The sequence below is a fragment of the Meles meles genome, chromosome 4 (assembly GCF_922984935.1).
Source record: "Meles meles chromosome 4, mMelMel3.1 paternal haplotype, whole genome shotgun sequence".
Classification (NCBI taxonomy): domain Eukaryota; kingdom Metazoa; phylum Chordata; class Mammalia; order Carnivora; family Mustelidae; genus Meles; species Meles meles.
This window is the reverse complement of record NC_060069.1, coordinates 53879353-53898486: the sequence shown is the minus strand read 5'-3', so window position 1 is coordinate 53898486 and position 19134 is coordinate 53879353. Positions and strand designations below refer to the sequence as shown.

At 42.1% G+C, this 19134-nt stretch overlaps 2 protein-coding genes and 1 pseudogene across 7 annotated transcripts in view; 2 read left to right on the top strand and 1 right to left on the bottom strand.

Annotated features, from left to right (window-relative positions):
* The window catches only part of LIPH (lipase H), a 43813-nt gene extending 40781 nt beyond the window's left edge, over positions 1–3032 (bottom strand). Inside the window, exon 1 of the mRNA XM_046001337.1 lies at positions 2882–3032. Within this exon, the coding sequence (XP_045857293.1) occupies positions 2882–2930 (49 nt within the window). The 5' untranslated portion in view covers positions 2931–3032. The remainder of the gene's footprint in view (positions 1–2881) is intronic.
* A 7520-nt stretch (positions 3033–10552) lies between these two features.
* On the top strand, positions 10553–11862 carry LOC123939908 (annotated as a pseudogene).
* Positions 11863–13105: 1243 nt separating this feature from the next.
* SENP2 (SUMO specific peptidase 2) overlaps positions 13106–19134 on the top strand; it is a 36712-nt gene continuing 30683 nt past the window's right edge. For 3 of the 6 annotated variants that reach the window (XM_046001976.1, XM_046001974.1, XM_046001975.1), the window contains exons 1-2: positions 13106–13386; positions 15793–15848. In XM_046001976.1, coding sequence (XP_045857932.1) covers positions 13286–13386; positions 15793–15848 — 157 coding nt within the window. In that variant the 5' untranslated portion in view covers positions 13106–13285. The remainder of the gene's footprint in view (positions 13387–15792; positions 15849–19134) is intronic. The other 3 variants (XM_046001978.1, XM_046001977.1, XM_046001973.1) reach the window with 2 other exon arrangements.

Sequence of the window (19134 nt, the reverse complement as noted above, 5' to 3'; positions counted from 1 at the left end):
CAGGAAATTCTTGCCCCCGGACAGAAACATTCCCAGTTGGCTGGGGCCAAACCTGATGGAGTACCTCTTGTTTCTTTTTTAAAACCCTGACAAATATAGGCAAGAAGCATACGGGCAAAATGCCATCTTGGTTGGACATTTCTGCTTTTAACCACCAGCATAACTTCTAGGATACAATGGAGAAAATAAATAAGAGACTAGATTTCCTCATTCTTACCTCTTAATCATGTGCACAAATATGTACGTTCATACCCACTACCTTTCACCTTTGTCTCCCTGTCAGAGAAGGGTAAGTCTCTCTCCGTCTCTGTCTCTGTCTCTCTCTCTCTCTCTCTCTCTCACACACACACACACACACACACACACACCACAGAGTTATAAATTATCTCAGGAAGACTTCAAATATCCGAGAAACTACTTCTCTGTTTTGGGCACTAAGCTATTTTCTCTATGTAGTTTTACACAGATTTCCGTAAGCCAAAGTACCGACAGAAGAGTCACTTTAAAATATTATTTATGGCCACAGCCTTAATTTAGAACGATAGTTATCAACATGTGTTCTTTGGATCACCTGCAGCTGAAAAAGCCAGAAGGTCTGTTAGAAATGCACATTCCAGGATCTCATCCCAGACCCACTGAGTCTGGATCTTTGGGGGTGGTCTGCATTTTAAACAAGTCCCCGGGGAGTTCTGGGGCACACTAGAGCTGGTAGCCATTGCTTTGCTCACTGTTAAAATTATGGCAAATATTCCCATCATGACTGCACAAACACTGGAACAGAATAAAGATCTCCAGTAGTGAATGACCTGTATCCTCTACGTTTCAGAATCACATCTTAATACTTGTTGGTTTGGGGACAGCAAGCCAAAGAAGGGAAAAGCAGAAAGTCAATTGTATTTGTGATTAATAATTTCTGCTATCAGATGCATATTATTCAACACCCTCTCCCATGAAGTTGCAAGTTCATGGTTTTGCAGACACCAAGAAGTCTAAATTTAGCTTACAGCTGTAATTATGTTTTTTCCTTCCAGCTACAGAAGTTTATTGTGGTGTGTCTGCTTAGATTCTATCATTCAGCAGTGAGTCTTCTAGAATCATTTAAAATAAGACTTTACTGATGACGTAATGATAAGTAAAAAGGCAGGTCACAAAAAAATTAAGTTCCAACGTTGTATATAGAGATATATAATGCAAGACTGAAAGAAAATACCCACAAATCAGCATCAGGATTTTTGTGTCAGGGTTAGCCCACTCCCCTAAAACTATCTCTAAATTTATGTTCATTTTTAAATTTATTTTGTTTTATTTTTTAATGATTTTCTTTTAAAAGATGTTATCTGTTTATGAGAGAGAGAGCACGAGCACCAGCCGTGCCAAGGGAGGGCCAGAGGGAGAAGCAGGCTGATTAAAGAGCCTGACGTGGGACTCAATCCCAGGACCCCAGGGTCTTGACTGGAGCCCAAGGCAGATGCTTAACCAACTGAGCCACCCAGGCATCCCCTTATGTTCATTTTTTTAAACTTAAACATTAGAATAAACACACACTTTAAAATGTTGACTTTTCAGTGAAAAATACCATCATGAGTATAATTGTAACTTACTTTTAAATCAACTTCAAAGGCAAAATTAAGAAAAATTTATTTATATAAGCCTGAAATCCTCATACAACTATTTTAACTTTTCCATTCCCTTTCTAAGCCTCATTTGCAGGCATAGATAACATGATTTTAACGTAGCTGTAATCTTAGTTTATCTACAAGTTTGAATTCTGTTTTGTCTACTTGGCATTATTTTAATAAACATGTTTGCACATTTCTGCATAGCTTCAGAATTATTCTAAAGGCTTCATTTTTAAAAAGAAGTTTGACATATTGGACTTCATCCATTCCTGTACAAAGAAGCATTTCTGCTGTATCTAGTTTCAAGTTATTTTAAGTAACATAGTTAGAATCATCTTCTTACATCTTCCCTTTTAAAAGACATTTCCTTAGAGTAAATTCTCAGCAGTGGTTTTACTAGTTCAAAGGGCATGAACATTTTTATAGATACTATAAGTAACATATTTCCCTTAAGAAAATTGTACCAATCTTCATTACCATAAACTATAGTAAAGTTTCACAAGACTAAATTATCATAAGAAAAAGAACTGGATTCCTAAGAAGGCCAAGTTTCTTTAAAAAAACAAAGAAACAAACACTTCATTTTATTTTTCTTACCCTGCTATGCACATTACTGTTTTATTTATTTATTTCCTTACTTATTTATTCACTTAGTAGTCTCTGCACTTAATGTGGGGCTCAGGCTCATGACCCTGAGATCAAGAGTTGAATGCTCTTCTGACTGAGCCAGCCAGGAGACCCTGTACATCACTGTTTTAATTTATATTCATTTTGATTAATAATTTTTAAGTTATCAATATGCCAGGCACCATTCCAAGGCAGTTACATAAAGTCATGTTTTCCTAAAAGATAACTGAAATAAACTGTTACCGAAAGCTTATAAAAACCTGTCCTTTATATATAAGATAGTATAATAAAAGAAAACTTAAGATTTCTGGAAAATAATTGACCTTATTTTATAGAGGTGGAAAGACACAGAAGACTTAACTATGAAAGAAAATAACTTTTAGATTTCCCAGCATATTTTTTTTTTGTACATCAGAAGAACAAGTTAATCTAAAGAAGTCATAATGTCTTTTATTACTGAGAAAAAAAAGCTTTTCAGGATTCGCAAGTCCATTTAACCCATACCTTGTTTCCTTAAAAGTGATTAAATAAAGCTTATAAAGTCCACTGAAGGAACTGGGCTAATAAAATGCAAAGTGACAATACTGCTAGAATGTTTTTAAATAATTAAGAAAGCCATTCGATAAATGACCTACCTGATTTGGCCAAGCACAGCAAACTGATGAAGAAGTATAATTTCAGCATATGGAAACTGGAGAGGGTGTGCGTCACATTCACAAGAAGGGTGTCCTGCCCAGAACCTAGTTTCTCAGAAGGCTTTGCTCAGAGAGAGTTCAGAGGACTAATCCAGAGGTGTGGTGATAACAGGAAGTTCCAGAGAGGGACCGCAGGCAGGTCCCAACCCTTTCAGGATATTTGACTCCTCCTCTTTTCAGTGGAAGGTTGGTACATTTTTGCCTGACACAATTTTATGCATATCTTTTAAAAAATTGTATGCATGTCTTAATATCCTAATGTGTACTTGCAGAATGACGAGTTCAAAATAGTTTCATTCTTTGTGGGCGGTTTATTAGTCGTTTGGCGTGGTATGTTGAAATCAAGTGTGCTTTGAGATATTTGCCTCCCTGTCCTTGTGAATGAAACAAATGCAATGACTATTCTGTTGGCCTGTGAACACAAAACTACTTTTTATGTTAATTCACACGCTCCTGCCTCATATGGCAGTCTTTAGACTGCTAAGAACATTTCAGTAAGCCTAATCATTCCCCTGTATATGTCCAAATAGGCTTCAGATTGAAGGAAATTTTTATGGCATTACACATATTTTTATTTCTTCCTATCCAGAGTTCCTATCTCTCCCTCTCTTTCTCCTCCTCCTTTTTAAAAGAAAAGTAAGCACAAAAGCTTTAAATAGCTGTGTCAGAACTTATCTACCTCAGTGTTGGAAGTAACTGAACTTGGGCTCCCACGGCTACAAGGTCATTTAATTCCCTCTGGTGGAGGTGCCTGTAGCCTTTACTCAGGCTAGTGGGGGTTTGATGAGCTGAAACATAAATTTATTTATTTATTTTAAAGACTTTATTTATTTATTTGACACAGAGAGATCACGAGTAGGCAGAGAGGCAGGCAGAGAGAGAGGAGGAAGCAGGCTCCCTGCTGAGCAGAGAGCCCGATGTGGGGCTCGATCCCAGGACCCTGAGATCATGACCTGAGCCGAAGGCAGAGGTTTAACCCACTGAGCCACCCAGGCACCGTGAATTTATAAATAAAGACGGGAACAACTGAAGAATACGTTTTCTTCTGGAGCACCAGGGCAGAAGCCACTAGTCGTTTAGCACTGTCTGCATGAAATAGGCATTTATGAAGCAACAGTATTTTTCATAGTAGTTTATCAGTCCTCTATGTCTGTACTCCATCCCAACAGTAGGGGATTCCTTGCAGGAAGTAGATTCCAGCAATGCTTCCCAAAGAGTCAGTACCTGAGATCTCCCCTGGGGGACTTTTCAAAGCACTGTGTGTAGATTCTTGGTCATACCTCACACCTGATGAATGCCAGGACTCCCCAGCAGTGGTCCACATCCCGTGTCTTCCACTCAATAGTTGTGTGGCTCGAAGCCACATTTAAGAACATTTCCGTTCCTGAACTCTTACTTTTCTCAACTGTCAAATGAAAAAAGCAAGACCACCTATCTCACAGGGCTGTTTTCTGGATTCAATGAACTATTTTAAGTACAGTTCACAGCACTGTGCCTGCTACGAAGGTAAGCTCGCTGAGCCCTGCGTAACTCCTATTACCTACGTGGCTATGCCCTCCACACCTTTCCCACCTGTCGGAAAACAGGGCTGCTCCAGGCTGAGAATAGGGATCAAGTGGATTTTAGGAATGGAGGGCACCTGACAGCAGTGATGTTTCAGGTGAACGACGTGAGTCAGTTCTGTAGTCTGTTTTCATCTTTTGTCTCCCGCTGGAGAAATAAATTAAGGATACACAAACAGAGAAAAACAAATAGGGGACCTGCTAGCTTTTTTATTTTTCCATTTGCAGCAAGCTTTACTGATTTGGAAACAACTGCCCTCTGGAACAAATGGAGAATTGTTCCACATTCTCTTAGGAACCTGTTTATGGAATGCATTGCTCACTGCTGGATCAGTGTGCTTGTCTGATAAATATTTGTTGAGCTCCTATCAGTTTTCGTACCACGCCAAGCCTTTATCTAGGCAGAGCCAATGTACATTTTTCCTGGAAACTGGCCAATTATAGGAATAAGAATCATTTCCCTTAGGAGGCCTCTTTGTATTACTGTTAATGATTTTCCTGCTGGTAGGCACAGAAGGTGCCATCTGACTCCCCAGCTGTGTGCTTTTTTCTATTTAGAGCATTGAAAACAACACAGGAATCAATGGGAGAACCCATACTCTCAAAGAAAGAGATTTAGTAAGAAATATCAAATATGAAAAAAAAAAAGAAATCTCAAATGTGAAAAAACATAAAGCATTCCAGAGGATGGGGGCTGGGGGGGAGGAAAGGTGGGGTGAACTGGAGAACAGGTGCACAGGGAATCTTTGAGAGGGGAATTAATTCTGTCTTTTGCTTGTGGGGTGGTCAGGGCAATCTACACAGGTGATAAGATTGGGCAGGACTACACACGCACAAACACACACACAAACACATAAGTGCGTGTGAAACTGGTAAAACCCAAATTTGAGTTGTAGATTGGACCAACATCAATTTTCTCCATTCTACTTATGTAAGATGTTACAGATTTGGGGGACTCTGGGTGAGGGTACAGGACACATCCTCGTATGATTGTTGCAGCTTCCTGTGAACCTATAATTGTTTCAGAATAAAAGTCTTTAAAAATTCCAAAAGATGGGCTAACTCCTAACTATTTGAGTGTTAACATTTATTCCAAGGTATTCTGAGGAAAACCATTTCTTCATTTCTCATCAGCTAGTCAAGAGTGAATAATGGTCGGTTTTCTCAATACAATGACCCTGATAAATGATCAGAACTCAAGAATAACACAATTGGTTTCACTTCCAACTTAGTATTATGCACTGGCTCTTTTTCCAACCCCCCCCCCCCCCCCCCGCCGCCTTAACCTAGAAATCACTTGCTACAGAGAGCAGAATAGAAAGGAGGCAGGCAAGGTTCCAAATGTGTGGACAGGAAAAACAGGTATGGAAGTGTCCTGGAACTGAGGGGAGGTAATTTTATAGCTCTCACTGGCGCCAACAGTCAGGGAAGGTGACCTATGTCCTCTCTCACCCTGGTCTAGTGCTCCAAGCTGCTCTATGACTCACTCTAATGTCTTCTCATCTGCATCAGTGACCCCACAATCTCTTGCTAGCTGTACACTTTGGAAAAATAAGTTTCCTCGATTCATTTTCTACAAGGAGACCAGGGCAACCGTCCCCTCATCTGTATATTTGTTTTATTTCTTCTCAAGCTTCCGTTTAAAAAAATAATAAAGAATAGGGGGTGGCTCCTTCTCTCAAGAAGACAGACATATTGGGACGCCTGGTGGCTCAGTGGGTTAAGCCTCTGCCTTCAGCTCAGGTCGTGATCTCAGGGTCCTGGGAACGAGCCCCACATCGGGTTCTCTGCTCAGCAAGGAGCCTGCTTCCGCCTCTCTCTCTGCCTGCTTCTCTGCCTACTTGTGATCTCTGCCTGTCAAATAAATAAATAAAATCTTAAAAAAAAAAAGAAGACAAATGTGTTAATGATAACAACACTAATATAGAGTTGTGGATAAGTACTCTGTAGAACTGAGGAGAAAACAGTAAGATGCTGGAATTCCACAGAGGAGAGCCAAAGGAAAAGCCTCACACAGGGGGTCCTCTCTGAACTGCGTTCTAAAGACCATCATCATCATGAGACGAATAAGGTGGAGGAAAGGCAGTCCAGGCAGAGGGAACAAACCTGGAGTCATAAAAGAAGTGTGGATTGCCAATTTGGATGTATGCATAGGGAAACGATAAAATAACTTGAAGACAGGCTATGAAGAACTTTGTGGGCCATGCTTAGGACCTTGGGTTTTACCTTCAAGGCAGTGAGAACCTGAGTTTTCTTCTTATTCACTTGTTTATATGTTAATATATTACTCTTATGTAGTAATACAAATAAATATAAAAAATGACATATGCCATAACAATATATAACAAATGTAAGAAATAATAGGGGCACCTGGGTGGCTCAGTGGGTTAAAACCTCTGCCTTCTGGGGCGCCTGGGTGGCTCGGTGGGTTAAAGCCTCTGTCTTTGGCTCAGGTCATGATCCCAGGGTGCTGGGATGGAGCCCCGCATGGGGCTCTCTGCTCAGTGGGAAGCATGCTTCTCTTCCTTTCTCTCTCTGCCTGCCTCTGCCTATTTGTGATCTCTGTCAAATAAATAAATAAAATCTTAAAAAAAAACAAAAAAAAACCTCTGCCTTCGGCTCAGGTCATGATCTCAGGGTCCTGGAATCAAGCCCCGCATCAGACTCTCTGCTCAGTGGGAAGCCTGCTTCCCCCTTTCTCTCTGCCTGCCTCTCTGCTTACTTGTGATCTCTCTATCTGTCAAATAAATAAAATCCTTTAAAAAATGTAAGAAATAATATAAATGTATAGAGAATAATACGTTTAGGTTAGCTTATTAACATTATTATGTGGATAATTTTTTGGTAGTCTATTACAAAACAATAAGGAAAACACCTGCATACTACTGTTCTGGCCCAAGAAGTATTTTTCATGGAATAGAGCTACTTTGTTTTAGAAACCATGACTTCCTTACAATGTATCAAACAAAATAAATGCAAGTCCAGTGCTTTTAAGTAACTGCTTCTTTGCAGAGTGCTGCTCAGAGGGTTTCAAGAGTAGAGGGCTCTAGCAAGGCCTGTAGGCACACGGGCAAGACAGAGGCAAATGCTTTTTAATTGAAAATTCATTAAAGGGGCACCTGAGCGTCTCAGTTGGTTAAGTGTCTGCCTTGGGCTGAGGTCATGATCCTGGGATTGAGCCCCACTTCAAGCTCTCTGCTCAGCAGGGAGCCTGCTTTTCCCTCCCCCTGCTTGTGCTCTCTCCCTCTCCCACTCTATCAAATAAATAAATAAAATCTTTTTTTAAATAAAATCTTTAAAAAAATTAAAGTCCATTAAAATTTTTTTTAAAAATTAGGGGTAGTGTCCAATATTTAATATCCATTGGTACCATATATTTTAGATTTATTTAGATCTTAAACTGCTGTTTTAAATTATTATTAGAATCAAAATCCAGTTTTTATTTTTATTATTTTTTAAAATTTTTATTTATTTATTTGACAGAGAGAGAGATCACAAGCAGGCAGAGAGGCAGGCAGAGAGAGGGGGGGAAACAGACTCCTGCTGAGCAGAGAGCCGGATGTGGGACTTGATCCCAGGCCCCTGAGATCATGAACTGAGTCAAAGGCAGAGGCTTAAACTGAGCCACCCAGGCACACTCTCTTTTTGTTTTTAATTGGCTTTCCAAGGATTGGTCACAAGAATCTTGCACCTCATTATTTAGTTATATACACAGAGCAGGCACACAGGTTTGTCTAGGTGAGAAGCAACTCTGGAAGAATCCACACCTGTATGTAACATCTGCCTTGGGCCCTCATTTGGAACCATCATGAGCCCTTCAAGGTATTCATGCTAACTGATCAGGGTCTTTCTTGCCTAGAGTCATCCTCCTCTTCCGGATGGGAAACTGGGAACCCTTGAGGTCCTCCCAGAGGTTCCTTTCTTTTTGCGGTTCTCCCTAGGGCCCTCCAAAGTAAGTATCAGGGTTGCTCCATAGTTGAAGTCAGACTACTCCAAAAAACAGTTGGAATTTGATGAGAATCAACCCAACCACTTTTAGTGATTTAGTAACAGAAAACAACAAATTTAATTTATAAATGTATTTTCCTTAATAAATAAGAACAACTATAAATTTGCCTTCCTTAACCACCACAAAAGACAATAAAAGAGGGATCGCCCTGCAAATAGATACAAGAGGGACAGAATACAAGAGGAGGTGGCTTTTGCAAAGGACTGAGAAATGATCAGGCCCTGAATGACAGTAGTTCTGATGGGTTTGGAGAGGGGAAACGCAGATCCCGTGGAAAATGCAAGATGTGGAAGTGATCAGTAAATCGGCTTATTAGATCATTGAAGAAGAGGGAAGAGAAACATTAGGCATTGGGCCATGCTGGCCGCTGAAGTCAGTCCATCACACACGAGTACATTTCATTGGCCTGCAGATCTGAGAAGCAGGTTCGATTACCTCTATTTTACAGATTAGGAAAGAAGTTCAGGTAGGGCCGGGTGCTATTTCTCCACAAGGCAGGCCAAGCCTGTGAGCAGCTTTTGTAATAAAATCTAGGACAAGGAACTCTACTTGCTTTTGGATAATAAGGCCAGATTAGACTGAATAAGATCAACGTCCCATTATTAGGAGGATATGTTTTTCCTGAATACCAGAGTTGATCCCCGGAAGGAAATTAATCTCCAGGGTGGTGAACTATGTTGGATTTTAGGCGCAATAGGCCCAAACTAACAACATCTCACCTTTGGGCTCCTACCCACTTCTATCAAATGGCCCAGAACTCTGGCAGGGGTCAGCTAGACCAAAACTCACAAGAAATCTTTTAACACTCTGAGTGCTGGTAAAGGGAAAATGTGCAAGACTGAACAATGAATTGGAGGGCTGGCTGGGTCTTCACTGTTCAGTGTTTTGCGGACAGGGGGAGAATTAGGGATGGGCCTTGGAAAGGCTTGACGGAGAGGATCTCCGCAGGAGGAAGAGGAAGAGGAGGGAAAGGATCTTTTTTTTTTTTTTTTTTAAGATTTTATTTATTTGACAGAGAGATCACAAGTAGGTAGAGAGGCAGGCGGGGGGAGGGGGGTGGGAAGCAGGCTCCCCACTGAGCAGAGAGCCCGATGCGGGGCTTGATCCCAGGACCTGGCCCTGAGATCATGACCTGAGCCAAAGGCAGAGGAGCAACCCACTGAGCCACCGAGGTGCCCCAAGGAAGAGGATCTTTTCAGAAAACTGGGCAACCATGGAGGATACCCCAATGAAAACCTAAGCACTACTAACAGTACAAGGGTGCAAGTTATCCAAACCAGGGAAGAAACCTCAATGTCCTTGTTCCATAGGACTTTTGTTTTTTGTTTTGTTTTTGTTTTCTCTCCAGCCCTCTTGTGAAGAGTTCTGAAGTCCAGGAATGGCTGTAGCATAGTGGTGGGTTGGGGGGTGAGGATAATCCCACTCCTTGCCAGTGGACAGGCATTGGCCTATGCCTCTACTGAGGACCACAGGACAGCAGGGGCACTAACTGGCAAAACCCCAGGCAGGAGAAACTATAAGGTTGAGTGGCTTTCTTTTCTCCCTTTCGGAGGGCAACCAGAGGCAGTAAGAGGACAAAAAGGGGACGTGTGTGGAGGTGGGGGTGGGGCAGTAAGTGAGGGTGGTGGCTGGCCATTGCTCCACTCAAGAGTTACTGTTTGTTCATGAGGCCCAGGGGGTTTGGACTGAGGTAATTCCAAAGCCCTCCACTTTTCATGGAGGATGACTAACATTTTATTTTGTGTATGTGCAGGTGCTTTTTTAGAGTTAATTGAGAGCCCAGCCTGAAACACATCAGGGTAGAGGTGGAGGAGAAATTCTCTTCTATTGGTGCCTCATGAAAGATGTTGAGAATAGTGGAGAGATGACTTTGAGGGAAGGAAAGTCCTTCTGGGAGGCAATGAGCAATGGACTTTGGATGCAGTACTTTAATAGTCACTTCTAAATCAACTGGTCTTTGCTTTCCACACTCCTCCGCGAGGGGTCCATCCAGTGGCATTGTTCTACATTCCTATGGTAACCTAAAGGGAAACTTGTACAATGTCTGGAGCCCTTGATGTCCTGCAAATGAAGGAGGAAGATGTCTTCAAATCCCTTGTAGTGGGAATCTGCTTAGGTGGCACCAAACTTGACTTCCAAATGGAACAGTCTACCTACAAAAGAAAAAGTAACGGGATCTACATCATAAATCTGAAGAGAACCTGGGAGAAGCTTCTGCTGGCCACTTGTGCCACTGCTGTGGTGGAAAACGTGGCTTAAAAGAAAATGTCCAGGAATGCTGGCCAGCAAGCTGTGCTGAAGTGTCCTGTGCTCTTGGAGCCCCTCTTATGGCCAGCCATTTCACTCCCAGAACCTTCACTAACCAGATCCAGGCAGCCTTCTGGGAGCCAAGACTTCTGGTGGTTACTGATCCCAGGGCTGACCACCAGTCTCTCACAGAGGTGTCTTATGTTAACCTGCCTACCATGGCTCACGTAACACAGATTCTCCCTAGTGCTATGTGGAAAAGGCCCATCCCTCGCAACAACAAGGGAGCCCAGTCAAGGGGGTCTGATGTTGGCCGGAGAAGTTCTGTGCATCTGTGGCACCAATTCCCATGAACACCCATGGGAGGTCACGCCTGATCCCTACTTCTGCAGAGATTCTGAAGAGTTGGAAAAGGAAGAGCAGACTGATGCTGGGAAGACTGTGACCCAGGAGGAATGGCAGGGTGAATGTGACGAGGCTTTGGAATAGAGGTGAGGTGAGGTGGGGTCTGGAGCCAACCACCAAGAAAGATGAAACGTCTTTAGTGCAAAATGGTGGCTTTATTAAAGCACGAGGACAGAACCTGTGGGCAGAGAGAGTTGCTGCACTGGGGGCTTGAGAAGTGGTGATTATGGAAGTATGGAAAGTATGGAAAACGGAGGTTTCAAAAGAACTTTCATGTGCTAAAGAGGACTGACCTACAAGATACCTATAAGATACTAGAGGCCTTGCCATTGTCAAGTTAAGGTTGTCTTCCTCTCTAGCAAGGTATTAACATTAAGATAGTTGGGAGATTCCTGGAAGACTGTCACAGGTGTCCTACCCAGGAGTGAGGGTTGTGGGGGGAGGTTTCAGGGTGTCTGCTTATGCTCTGTCTTTGGCTTGCCTTCTGCTCCCTCATCAAATGGACGGCTCCAGCTCCTGAGTTCACTGCTACTCAGCCTGAAGTCGCAGACTGGTCTGAAGGCTTGCAGGTGCCCTCTGTGCCAATTCAGCAGTTCCCTACTGAAGACTGGAGTGCCCAGCTGGCCGCTGAAGACAGGTCTGCAGCTCCCACTGCTCAGGCCACTGAATGGATAGGAACAACCTCTGAGTGGTCTTAAGGTGCTCTTCCACAAAGGCAAACCATATGGAATAAGGTTGATAGAAATTAAATAGTTTTTTCAAATAAAAAAATCTTTGGTCTTTGTAATTCTATTCTCAAACTTTCAGTAATAGTCTGGTGTAAGCTGTATTTGGAGAATGAAGGGAGGGGCCAATGGCCACACTTAGGATTTTCTTCCAGAGGGGTGACAGACATAGGTGGGTAGCTGGCAGTCCTGGGGCTCCAGGTGGTGACTTGCACTAGAATTCCGGGACACTTTATTGAGCAAGGGACACAGCTGTCAGGGGGAGTGCCTGTGTTAAAGTTCAAGCAAGCGGGGAAGTCTGCCCTTAACTGAATCCTAGGTAAGGGTCAAGTGACAGGAATGGATTTCTAGGGCAGGAAAAAAGACGGATTCCAGGACCTTTTGGAGAAGGGGATTGGATATTCTGTCATTAAATAGGGTGGGACTTTTTCCTCATTGATTTAAATTAACCAAAGTGTGACCTCTAGATAACAAAGAGAGAGTTAATCAGCATTCCAGGCCAGCCTGGCGGGGGGAGGGGTGGGGGAAGAGGCCAATAGGTACTCCTCCGCCTCAGGTAAGGCCTCTTTAAGTTTCATTGCACATAATTATCTTGCAATTCGTAATCGTGTCTCTCCGGGTAGACTCACAACAAGGGCCAGGGACTGGCGCTGGCTCTCGGGTCCTGGTTCAAATCCAGCTACACCACTAGTTAGGTTTGTGACTTTAGGCAAATAACTTAATCGCTCTATGCTTGGTTTCCTTATTTATTTAAAAATGGGCACAAAACTCTCTCCATCGCCTGGGGGTGCTCGGAGAAACGCAGGTGACCATGTGTATAAAGTACTAGACGTAACGTATATGCAAACTAAAGGGCGGTTAACAGGATAAACATTTGTTAATTGATGTGAACTACCTATATTTTGTGCCCTCAAGAAACGGTTACTGAGCACCTACTGTATTTCAGGCGTCCCGAGCGCTCCCTCCCGGGTGGAGAAGCCTCACGTGCGGCCAGTGGGCCTTGCCCCGCGGGCCGTCTGGCGACTGGCTCCAAGGGAAGAGAAAACGCCGCCCACAGCCTTTTCGATCTCGTCAGCGATTGGACTGGGACCGTCTCGCACGCATTCCGGTTGCTAGGTTCGGGAGGAGAAGGTAGGGCAAAGCTACGCGTGCGCAGATTGAAGACGAAGATGCTTTCCGGTCCGGCGGGAGGAGGTGACGTCAGGAGTGGTGGCGGGGTTGTGGGGGGGCTCTTGTAGCCCTCTGGACGTTTTATCTGTGGGCCCTCCGATCGCGTCACAAGTCGGCGACTGAGCCTAGGCGGTGGTGGCCGAGGCGGCGAAGGCGGCAGCGGCGGCGACAGCTCTGGGGTTTGCTTCTCGGGGTGTGTCGGCCGCCGCTGCTGCTTGGGCCTGGTATGTACAAATGGCTGGTTAGGATTCTCGGCACCATTTTCCGTTTCTGTGACCGGCCGGTGCCCCCAACCCGGGCCCTCCTGAAGAGGCGGCGCTCGAACAGGTGAGAGGAGAGGGGGCCGAGTGCCAGCCTGGCTGTACCCCCTCCCCCACCCGGGGCTCGGCCCGGAGAGCGCTGCTCCAGCCGGGCAGGCCCTGCTCGGCCGAAACAGCTGGCCGGGCCAAGGCTGTGGAGGTGCGAGTGGCGGGTGTCCTGGTGACGTAGTCGCTCCCTCCAGTGCGGATGCGCTCCGGATGATGGAGCGAGCTAGTTGTCTTTGGAGTGGCCCGCGATGGTTAGGATCTTTGATGTTCTTGTCAGAGTCCAGGCTGCTTGCTGTCAAATGGGGCTGTATCGTATCTTGCTACTCTTGGGTTGAAAACTAAAAATTGAAGGAATACTGTCTGTGTTGTGGCTCACTGTTTACAAAGCACACTCCCAAGCGTCATCTGTAGGCAATAAATGCAGCTAAGGGAAGTGAGATTTCATAGCTTGCCCAAAGCCGTTTTGACTGCAAGAATTGTTCTCGTAGCACCAAGAAACAGCAGCTGTTTTGTTCTGAAACAGCTGTCAAACTGTGTGTGTGTGTTTTGCGGGGGAGGGAGGGAGGGTGGTACCGTGCTTTAGAGTTAGTGTATGACGGAGAAAAATTAGGTGTCTCATTCCTATAAAAATTGTACTCTAAAATTCAGTTAAAATTTTGGGAAACCTAAAAGTTGGTTTGTCCCATTTCATACTACCTTGCTGGAGAATTAATCTGGAGAATAAAATACCATACCAATTCTGTACACCCCACCATCAACTTTTAGTGATCAAGTGTTTATTTCGTTTTTGTTTTTGTTTCTTTTTAATTAAGCCTCAAGATTGTTGAAGGGTGGTTTCTTGGAGCTTGAGAGAACAAGATGATTTAGTCCATGAGTCTGAGAATGCAGGTCATTGATGAAATTGGCTGTTGGCTGAATTCCATCATGTGTTCTAGAGAATCCAAGGTTTCATCCTATTTTCTGTCTTTTTGTGAAGTTGTTGTGAGGATCATTTGAGAACATGTTGTAAAGTGCCAAAAATGATGCTTAATATATATAAGGATAGTGTTTGTTTATTCTACACCATGGGCCTTGTGCCGAGGCTGGTGCATGATAGGCATTTGGTGTGTATTTATTGAATCAGAGAATGTTAATTCCCCCTCCCCTATCCTTTCTTTTTGCTCTGAATCCCTACTTTCAAATATGGAACAATGATTTGGAGATCAAAACACTATTCTTCACCACATATCCTTAATCTAAACAGTTCTTTACAATGTAAGCCATTTTTTTTCAGTGGAAATGAAGCCAGGAGCTCTTACTGGGATGCTTAAAGTTGTGAACTGAATGGTATTCTCCTAGGATTTTCTGTTCATTTTTTTGGTAAAAATGATCAATCATAATCATCTTTTAAAAGATTATTGGGGTGCCTGGGTGGCTCAGTGAGTTAAAGCCTCATGCCTTCGGCTCAGGTCATGATCCCAGAGTCCTGGGATCAAGCCCTGCATGGGGCTCTCTGCTCCACAGGGAGCCTGCTTCCTCCTCTTTCTGTGCCTGCCTCTCTGCCTAGTTGTGATTTCTCTCTGTCAAATAAATAAAATATTTTTTTAAAAGATTGTTAATAATATATCATAAGCCTTTAACATTCTTGAGGTATAGGTCCAAAACTTGCGCAAATACCCAATTTCTTTATTACCACTGTAATATTGTTTCCATGATAGAAGTGCAGCTAAATAGAACAAGTTCTCTAAGAATTAAATTTTAAGGCTTCTTGTATTGTCTGCTTCTAGTGAAGTAGAAGATGACTTTCCCTTCGGGGGAAGATGAGGAGAAGTCATCTTTCAAAAGGAAATTATTTGTTCTTTTAAAATCATTTCTGGAGGGCAGCCTGGGTGGTTCAGTTGTTAAGCATCTGCCTTTGGCTCAGGTCATGATCCTAGGGTCCTGGGATCGAGCCCCACATCAGGCTTCCTGCTCCGTGGGAAGCCTGCTTCTCCTTCTCCCACCCCCCCTGCTTGTGTTCACTTTCTCACTGTCTCTCTCTCTGTCAAGTAAATAAATAAGATGTTTTAAAAAGATAAAATCATTTCTAGAGAGAAAAAGGAAATACTAGTCCTAGGCTTTTACCTATGTTCATTTACTAAGCCAAGTGATTTCTGGCCAGTTTCAGGTTTGTACTTTAGCCAGATTACAGGTTATCATTTGATAGGGAGTTTTGAGTGCCTTTTCAAATAGTTTAAATAATAGTGTTAAGTCCTCAAATGGTAAAGGCCTACTATAGAAGAGTGTTTTCTTTTTAAGCATCAGTTGAATCTCATTTTTTTTGACAAAGTGGATGGAGGAGATATGTTGTATGCATTCTAGGTTTACTTATAAAAACGGGTGTATGTATGTATATGTAAATATAGAGAGATTATATATAATTTTTTTCTTCTCTCTCTCTTTTCAGCACTTTGTTTTCTACAGTGGACCCTGATGAAATACCAGCCAAAAGACCAAGATTAGGTATTGAATATGATAATTTTTAAAATTAAAATTTTTTAAGTAGGAAAAGTATATGTGTGGAGCAAAATTCAAAAGGTAAAAAGTATGTGCAGTGAAAAGTAAGTCTCTTTCCTGGTCCTTTTCTATTCAGTTATCTTTTCCAGAGGTAACCAGTGTTATCAGGGACTTGATTATCTGTCCAGATAAATAAGGCTGTGTGGTGAACATGTATTTTAAAATTTTCAGTCTTCCTATAAAGAAAAGGTGCTTTTTATTTTTGAGGACAAAACATGGTAAAAATCTCCTTCAAAATGAGTCATCTAGTTCATATAGCTTAGTGAATGAATCTAATGTGTTGCCCAAATTGTTTATTTCTCTGTATCCAGAGGACTAGACATAGCTTAATAGAAGAGATCAAACCTAGATTAAAGGAAAAAGGCACAATGAAGTGCTATAATAGTATTACCTTTGTCTCAAAAATGAATGTAAATTTCGATCTACCTCCCGATGTGGTAGTTAGGAGTAAACATGTCTGTTAAGATTTCATCTAAATTCGATGAGTAGTTATTGAGCATGTCTTATTGCTAAGCAGTGTGTTAGGTTCTGCAGGAAAAAGAAAAATGAGTAAGACAGGGTGTCTATTTTTAGGGACCTTAAGAGTTGTATAGGTATATGATTGTATCATCGAGGGTATAAGACAAGCATATAAATAATTACTAATGTCAGTAAGGATATGGTAAATGAAATAAGAAAGATAGTAACAAAATACTGTCTAATTTTCAGCTGATTAAAGTCTCAGTAAATATTTGGTGAAAGAGCGAGTATGTGAGATGGATCTTAAAGTATGGGTGAGATATCAAGAGAGCAATAGGAAGAGAAAGCATTCTAGGCAGAGGGAACAGTATGGGAGAGTTGTGCAATTCAGGAAACAGTGAATAGAACTCGGGAAAAGTTGGTGAGAGAGAAGGGGATCAAATTAAGAGGATTTTGAATGCCAGATTTATACTAAATTCATTAGGACAGTATTTCCCAAAGCACAGGGTAGATACTAGTTCAGGAAATGATTTTTAGGGAATACCACATTGCATAGCATTAAATAATATGTGAATTATGTAGTAAAAGTTGTATCCTTTTCATTTGTTTTTTATTTTCTGATTATTTCAAGTAGAAAAATCTTGATTTAACGCTAGTATGTTTTTTTTTTTTCTCATTTTATTTATTTTTTCAGCGTAACAGTATTCGTTCTTTTTGCACAACACCCAGTGCTCCATGCAAAACGTGCCCTCTCCATTACCCACCACCTGTTCCCCCCAACCTCCCACCCCTGACCCTTCAAAACCCTCAGGTTGCCCCAACCTCCCACCCCTGACCCTTCAAAACCCTCAGGTTGTTTTTCAGAGTCCATAGTCTCTTATGGTTCGCTTCCCCTCCCCAATGTCCATAGCCCGCTCCCCCTCCCCCAATCCCAGCTCCCCGCAGCAACCCCCAGTTTGTTTTGTGAGATTAAGAGTCATTTATGGTTTGTCTCCCTCCCAATCCCATCTTGTTTCATTTATTCTTCTCCTATCTCCTACCCCCCCATGTTGCTTCTCCATGTCCTCATATCAGGGAGATCATATGATAGTTGTCTTTCTCCGATTGACTTATTTCACTAAGCATGATACGCTCTAGTTCCATCCACGTCGTCGCAAATGGCAAGATTTCATTTCTTTTGATGGCTGCATAGTATTCCATTGTGTATATATACCACATCTTCTTTATCCATTCATCTGTTGATGGACATCTAGGTTCTTCGCTAGTATGTTTTTGATACTCATCTACTAACTGTGACTCTCCCTTCTGTTAACAGGCCCACCTAAAACTTACATTGTTGTTTCATTTCTTTATAAGGCAAATAATATTTCTTTACATTTATAGTAGTGATATAAAGTTACCTTTCAAATACATTTACTTAGTAAAAAATATGAGTCAATTTTGAACAAAAATGTAAATAAATAACAGCAAGTTCATGGTGGTTACATCTGAAACTCATGTAGCATTTTGTGTCAGCTGTCCTTCAATTTAAACAAAACAAGAAAAACAAAAAGAACTTTGAAGGTGGTATTACAGAAGGTTCCTGAAATAATTATGGTAATCATCTATTTCATGGACTTCCTTCCATGTTAAAGATCCGTCCCTCCATGATTTCCATGAAATACATATTGTATGTATCATATATATGTATTATATATATATAGGTATTATAATTTTCTGAATGGATACTATAGAAAGGAACCTAAGGCAAGGAGCAAGCAGCAGGTAGCAGAGTTTGTAAAGGTCTACAGGAGTGCATCTGATAGACCTCTCCGTGATGATGCCTCTTCAGCACTTGAAATGGGGCCAGTGTGACGGAGGACCTCGATTTAATTTTAATTAAATATAAACTTAGGTGACTACTTGTGGCCATCGGCAGCTATGTTGGGTGATACAACTCTCTTGTTTGCTTTGGAGAGTTAAAAAACAAGAGGGTTAAAAGGAAAAGGAAGACCTTAGAGTCGCAGACTCACGATCTTAGAGATGAAAGGAATTTTAAGAGAGCTAACAGTCTATTGTGAGGGAAGTAAGGTGGTCTTATCCCCATTTTACAGATGAAGCAGACCAGCCTGTCTTCCTTCCCACCTTCCTCCTCCTCCTCACTCTTCCTCCCTCTCTTGCCTCCTCCCCCTCTTCTTCCTCCTCCTCCTCTTCCTTTTTGAGTTACTGAGATCTTTTTGGCATAATCTCAAGGAATACCTAGATTTTAGGAAGTATTACAATACTTCTTAGCATCCACTATTTAACTCTGTTAGTTATTAGGAATACCGCATGCCCCCTGGGGTCTGGATAACAATCTGTGGGTCAAGCACCAGCCTCTAAAGCTCTTATTCTTCCACCTAAGAAAGTACAGCCCACTGTAGGTGATAACCCTCAACATTACTAGAGGGATAACCTGGAATTCTCTAAATCTGAAAATGAGAAACAAGTAATTTGCAAACTTTGATACTTTTACCTATTCTCTGGTTACAGATTACTTCACATTGCATTCTGCTTAGCTATCACATCCTCCCTGTTAAGTTATTCTCCTATTTTTCTATTTCTGTTTTATAGCATTATATGTTCCAGAGTGCTTGTTGTTTTAAAGCCACCATTTCAGTTTCAGGCTTTTTTTCCCTCTAAAGCACAATGTGGATAAAATGATAGTCTCTTTCTCTCAAACTAGTACTCTAAAACCCTTAATTGGGAAATAGAAAGGAAATTGTAGAGAACCAGTCAGCAGCATAGGAAATGA